This window comes from Merops nubicus, unplaced genomic scaffold (genome assembly GCF_000691845.1).
Source record: "Merops nubicus isolate BGI_N331 unplaced genomic scaffold, ASM69184v1 scaffold5346, whole genome shotgun sequence".
Taxonomy (NCBI): domain Eukaryota; kingdom Metazoa; phylum Chordata; class Aves; order Coraciiformes; family Meropidae; genus Merops; species Merops nubicus.
The window spans coordinates 24,809-31,991 of record NW_008615506.1 but is presented as its reverse complement, the minus strand read 5'-3'; the positions used below and the strand labels follow the sequence as shown (position 1 = coordinate 31,991).

General features: G+C 39.5%; 1 protein-coding gene across 1 annotated transcript in view; it reads right to left on the bottom strand.

Annotated features, from left to right (window-relative positions):
- LOC103775088 (extended synaptotagmin-2) overlaps positions 1-3,404 on the bottom strand; it is a gene marked incomplete at both ends in the record, with an annotated part of 38,757 nt that extends 35,353 nt beyond the window's left edge. The window contains 2 exons of the mRNA XM_008942531.1: positions 2,320-2,454; positions 3,363-3,404. Coding sequence (XP_008940779.1) covers positions 2,320-2,454; positions 3,363-3,404 — 177 coding nt within the window. The remainder of the gene's footprint in view (positions 1-2,319; positions 2,455-3,362) is intronic.
- Between the last annotated feature and the right edge of the window lie 3,779 nt (positions 3,405-7,183).

The following is a 7,183-nucleotide window of genomic DNA, read 5'->3' as shown; positions in this document are numbered from 1 at the left end:
TCTTTCCCTCCATTCCTCTCTCTCATACAGAAACAACACATATCAGTCAGACATTCCCAAGACCCAAATGTTCATCAAATACTAGGTGGGATATGATGACCAATAATCTCAGTTAGCACCACCTCCTGTCAACACTTTGAGTTTTTTTTCTTTCTGGAAGAATTGTCATATTTTTATCTTTTTAGTAATTTAAGTAGAATGGAAATCTGACTGCTGATTGCCATGTTTGAGGCTGTGCAGCTCACAGGATGCAACTTAATCAGGGCTTCAACATAAAGTAAGAACAGCTGCTTCTTGTGCCTGAGATAACTTGGTCCACCTGCAGAACCATAGGGAAAGTGTGGAAGCTTATTTAAACCCTACTTAAAATTAGTATGGATTAAAAGCAATTCTATTCTATAGCCTGTAATACAGGTGTACCTAGGGTAGGACAGAGCCTCTGCATAAAAGGATTTGCAACTTTTTTGTTAAAAAAAAGAACCACACAAAAGGTGCCATAGAGTATAATGAACTGTAATATATATGAAATAGAGATATGAAGAGAGAAAAATAATTCCCCTCCATCACACCTGAAACTTAACATCAGTTTTACGAACATGATCTGGATGAGGGGATCGAGGGGACTGCCAGAAAGTCTGCAGACAACACCAAGTTAAGTGGGTCTGTTGATCTGCTTGAGGATCAGGAAGCTCTACAGAGATATCTGGACAGGATGGAATCGATAGGCCAAGAATAGGATGAGGTTCAACAAGTTCAAGTGCCAGGTCCTGCACTTGGGTCACAACAACCCTACTCAACAAGCAGCTGGAAAGCTACCTGCTGGAAAAGGACCTGGTTGGTCAACAGCCAGCTGAATATGAGCCAGCAGTGTGCCCAGGTGGCCAATAAGGCCAACAGCATCCTGGCCTTTATAAGAAATAGTGTGGCCAGCAGGACTAGGGCAGGGATCACTGCTAAGGCCACACTCCAAATACTATGTTTGGTTTTGGGCCCCACATTGGCCAATAAGGCCAACAGCATCCTGGCCTTTATAAGAAATAGTGTGGCCAGCAGGACTAGGGCAGGGATCACTGCTAAGGCCACACTCCAAATACTATGTTTGGTTTTGGGCCCCACATTACAGGAAAGACATTGAGGTGCTGGAGCATGTCCAAAGGAGGACAACGAAGCTGGTCAAGAGTCTAGAGAACAAGTCTTGTCTTTCTTTCTCTCTCTCTTTCTCTTTCTTTCTTTCTTTTTCTTTTCTCTTGGAGGAAAGCCTGAGGGAACTGGGGTTGTTGAGCCCGGGGAAAAGGAGGCTCAGGGGAGACCTTATCACTCTTTACAACCACCTGAAAGGAGGCTGTAGTGAGGTGGGGGGTCGGTCTCTTCTCCCATGTAGTAAGCAACAATACAAACAGGAACAGCTTCAAGTTGCACCGTGGGAGGTTTAGATTGGGTATTAGGAAATATTTCTTCACAGAAGAGGTTGTAAAGCATCAGAACAGGCTGCCTAGGGAAATGGTGGAGTCACCATCCCTGGAGGTGTTTAAAAGATGTCCCTCAGCACTACATCTACACATGGTTTAGTAGCAACCTGTCAGTGCTAGGTTAATGGTTGGACCTGATGATCTTAAAGGTCTCTTCCAACCAAAACAATTTTATAACATTCAGAAAAGGGGTGGTGCGGGGGGGGGGGGGGGGGGGGAAGGGCGAGATTTTTTACATCCTTACTGAAAATCCCATTTATGACAAGCAAGAGGACACAAAAGACACCTTGATAAAAAAGCCATCAAGTTACATGTAAACAGAAGTAAACTTCCAGTTGATGCAGGCAAGTGCTGAACTTACTGCAAGCAGAGGGAACTTACTTGGGAGGAACCAGCTTGGACTGGTCAAAAGCACTCTCCTGCAGATATGTACGAGCTGTGTATTATGTATGATCCCTTCATTCATGGGACCAAACAGAACACCTGTCTGCTCCTTGATACTATGTTATGTGAAGTTCTTTGGAAAGCTGAGCCAGCAGCCTTATCATCGGACTCCGTACAAACATGATTAAAAGCTCATCTGTTATAATAAAGGTAGCTACACTTGGATCACCTGGCAGGAAAAGAATAATGGTCCCTGATCACTTAATGTAAAGCATTACATGAACTGTACAAAAACAATGTTGGTATGAGCTCTTCACATGACTAGGAGTTACTAGACTTTCCATCTTCTCCCAGAAACCAGAATCAGGCTTACCACCAACCATCACTAAGAAATATTTTTGTGTAAATTGAAATGAAAATGGTATGTAAGACAGAGCCTCTTAGAAAAGCCTCAACAGGCACCAACCTGATGACCAATATCAATCTTTGTAAAACTGAAGGTACTGAGGTGGTTGTTGGCTCCTCTTACTGCTGGTTCTATGGTCTCCCGGAAGAGTTTCTCAATGAACTGGCAAATAAAAGGCCACATCTGTTTTACAGTCTAAGGAAAAAAAAAGAATTCTACATGAAACACAACTTCACACTTAATTAAAAAAATATTTGTGAGGCATATTTAAGAAATTTTGTACAAAGTTCTAAACATACAAGTTTTCTATACAGTTTATTACAGACAGATGTACTTGTTCCTTTTTACAGGAAAGCTTTCTGGAAATTTCAGTTTGTTTGTTTTATACATTTGCACAAATCTGAAGCACTGGAGAAGGAGAAAAACAATATTAAGAATTTTATTTTTCTATCCCACTAACATATATGCATCCAGCACCAACACTGAATGTTGGAGAGAATGGTGAAGAGGTTTAAGTTTATTTGCACGTAAAGAGAGAAGTAAGAAAAAATGGGTCAAGTGCGTTTCTTAAAAACCTGCATAAAGTTTATAAATGTAAAAAATACAGTATTTTACTGTCAAATCTGAAAATTCTGTATTGTTTTTCTCACTATTTACTAATTAACTCATGTTCTTCTATGCTCTTTGGATGAAAGATATTTGAAAAAAATCCAAGCTACATAGATCTGTGTCTTAGATTATCACGCATACAAATCAAAACTGCAAAACTGATTTATTTTTAGATTGCAGGTCAGGAACCTAGTCACTGGAAAGTATCCCAGACAAGGAGAACATAAAAGACTATGTTTACAGCTGCTATGACTTCCACACAATTACAGCTGTCATTATTTTAATGCCACTTAAAGTAATTCCCCAAAACTCATAATTTCAAGACCATGAAAGTAGATTTAATCTTTCTCATGACTAACTGGAGCATATATAGAGCACAGAGAGTTAAACCTACTTCATCCTCAAATTCTTGCTTCACACTTTTATTTTTTTTTAAATCTCAGATCTCCCTCCTCCCCTCTCCATTTGGAAGCAATGCTAATGACTAGCCTTACCTTGTTGAGCCATTCTGCCCTCTCTGTGTCTGGAAAATGGACCTAAAAAAGAACAACAAAAAAAAAAAAAATTACACAAACACAAAACACTGTTTAGTTAATCATATCCAGTCATTTATACCACAGGAAAGCTTAGGAATCTCCCTATGAGCAATTTATACAGTGAACAACATATTCATTAGTTAACTTTCTTGACAAGAGTATTAGAATTCAACCAGATAAAATAAGCACTCACCCCTGAACTAAAGAGATATAAGGCCAAGCACACATTTAATAGTGGCCTCTGGAATAAAGTATTCTTTGAACACCATAAACAAACAAAAAAATAAATAAATAGACGTAGCTGACACAGCTAGATTAAATCAAATTTACTTAATGTTTCAGGGGGTTTGAACATCACACATGACTGCCAGAGGCCTGATTGCACTTCCACTTCCTTTCATCTATATCAGCTCTTTTGCACTATCTATACATCATGGCTAGAAACATTTAATCTGTGAGGCTGAAGCTCAAGAACATGGATTTAAGTTCCTCCAAAAGCCTTTCCAAAGACATTTTTAGTGATTAATTTGCTTACACAACTGCAGAAATCAGTGAGATACAGAAGTATGATAGTATATAGAAGGGATGGAAAAGTATCCATCACAAGAGGAAACTATCAATTAAATGCTGGGAGAACAGATGCAGTATTCCAGACACAGAAGGAGAACACAGTTAGTAGCTTTACATCTTACACAAAAGAGATAAAACCCTGAAGCAGTTCAATAGAAGCAGAGTTAACAAAAGTTCTTTGGAAACAAAGAGCTTCTACAACAAGATGCAGAACACACTTCTGAAACACAAAGAGCCTTTGAACACACTAAAAAACTGTGACCTACATAGACTGACTTTCGTGAAGCAGTGTCCTTGCTTAACTGAATTGTGAAGTCTTAATCTCTTCACAGCATAACAGATTGTACCACTGGTTTTAACAGCAGTGCCTACTGGTTATTTTTAGTATGCATATATCCCAAATGTGAACAGCCAGTTAAATACAGACATTTTAACCTGTACTTTCAACAAGTTTGATTTGAAAACAAGCCCTATTAATGTCTTTGTGTAGTTTTTATTAAATTCCTGCATTAACAATTGGCACAAACTTATTCTTGAATATACTCAAATGACCTTCAGGTCAGCCCTTAATTTCATCTAGGCAACCATGTTTTAGCTATGCTGGAGGACTGGTCCCTACAGCATATTGTCGGTTATTTCTGTTCTGTTTTTTTCTCAGTATTCCCAGAATTACAAATACTACTGTATTCCACTATCGAAAGAGAGGCTTTTAGCATCTTTTCAAAATTACTTTTTTCAAGTATGTACATGAATTTGTGCCTGAACAGAGCTTATACTCAATTTTTGTGATTCTGGGTTCTCAAGTTGCTTCTACTGCTCAAAAAGTTAAAGTAACAGAAAGCATAAACACTATGTTAACCATAATACTAGTAACATTTTGGTCTTTCTCCTAAAATGTTTGGCTTTTGAATCTGCAGGCAGAAAATGTGCCAATTCTCAGTAATTACTTATCTCTTAAGCATGATGTTGGATCAACATGAATATTTCATCCTGATTTGTGTAAGAGCAATCAGTGGTGTTCACAGCATAGGAACTCAGGAGTTGTTCCAGACAGGGGAGAACAAGAACTACAGCCATTGTAATCAACAGCAAGAAAATAAAATAAAAATAAAAACAACACCACAACAAATTAAACGCAAAGATGAGGAAAGGAAAAGAAAATTAGTGGAAATACCAAATTCAAACCTTTCTACTGCAAGTAATGCAAAATATAACAGACTTATTATGTTCACGATTCATTTTTTGTCTTTCGGACAAGTATCCAGTATCTAGTTGACATCAACAGGAGAACCACACTAAACTGGGAAAACTTCCCATCCCAAATATAACCTCAGTCCAGACGAAATTCATCTTCCTTCATAGCGATCTAGCTTCCTAGATTTAGGGTATAAACTCCCCAAGTCACAGGCCACGCTCCCTGCACACAGCAGACATTTGTTACATCTGACCGGAATAAAATGGGTAGCACCTCTTGCACCCATCAAGTACCCTTCACACTCAGTTCCAAATTAGGCAGAAGCGCTTGAGATAGGTTGGGATGCAAGCAAGAGGCTGAAATGCTGGGGTTTGAACCCCGAGCCCCCGAATTAAGGTTGACATATGGGTGATTCCCACAGCCCTTCATAAAGAGGTGGTGAGTTTGCCTTATAGCTCCCCCCAGGGTGCGGCCGGCCCTGCAGGGAGAGCCATAAGGGAAATGAGCCCCAGGGGTCCCGCACTGAGTTGACAAAGGTCAGGTGTCTGCTTGGGGATAAAAGCTGGGACCACTTGCAGGGAGTCAGGAGTGTCTGTCTGTGGAGTGCACTCCCCAGAGCTTCCTGGTTCAGGGCAGACCTCCTGATTCTCCCTGGAGCTGGGCCCTGGTCTGTTTAGGCCTTTGCAAACGCGGGTCGATCAGGTGAGAGTTGCCATGTGGGCACCTTTTTCTTACATGTTTAACTGGCTGGTCTGGCTGTTTCCCATGCCAACTGTGGGCAACCTCAGTTCACTGTTTGTACCACCTGTTGTGGGCCGAGTCATGTCATTTGTGGGATCATTGGGGGTGGCGTCGATCACGTATGAGCTTGTTGACCTGTTTGTACCCCCGGCGGTCATTCATATAGTAACATTTCTGTCTACAATACAGTCTGCATATTGGTTCATCTCCCTGCTGGTGCTATCATTTTTGTTGGGCCTGGTCATTGGCAAAACAGAGGCCACGTGCACTAAGATCTAGCCATATACACTTATTTATTTTGAATTTTATCTATTGTACAGTCTTTATTGAGACCTTTCTTAACAGGACATGGTTCTTAGTTTTTCCACAGATCTAATAGTTATTTGTTTTTACCATGCCACACCTATCATCCTCCTATTGTTATCTGAGTTAGTACTAAGTCAACTCAATTGCATAAGCCTAGTTTACTTCTGCAGTTGTATATGTTAATAGACAACAAATAATACAATTAATTATATCTTCCATTCTTGTTTCTTATCCCTTTTCCATCCTTGCTTTTCTACTTGTTCCACTTTTAACATAATTCAGTTGTATTCAATGTCTATTACGACACCCAAAACAGAGACTAGGAAATATAACCTTCCATCTTCAGGACTCTGAAATTTTTAATCCAGCCAATCCTGAATCAAAAATTTGGCTTTATTTAACCTTTAGATGCTCCACAAACAGCTAGGCTGAAAACAGAGCATAAACATTTATCCATCTACTAATTCCATACATTTTTAGCCTGGTATATGAGACTACAATATTAATGACAACATTATGTTTTGCTTTAAGAGTCTTTGATATCAAAAACGATTTTATGCAAAGACAACTTGGAGAAAACCTGAGGGATGGAAGCTGGTTCTCCAAATCAGTCAGGGCTGACAAGAGCACTGAGGCAACTGCACAAACACTTTATGGCCAGAAACAGAAATCAGACTAACTGAAGTGTAAAATCCATTAATTCCTTAATAAAATCTGTTAGACAAGCATAAGAGAAAGAGACAGAACTCAAAAGACTTCAGCAAATACAGACAAAGACTAAAAGCATTTTCTGCTTGGTTTCTATTATTCAATTGCTTGTGCAGGTTTGGCAAATACCGTCTCATTTCAAATGAGATGATGTAAAATAACGTAAAAATACATGATTTAGCTTTCTCACACAACTGCATGTGGTCAGCTCTGAACAACTCTCATGTTTGCTTCCTATTTCTGATGTCCTCATATCCTG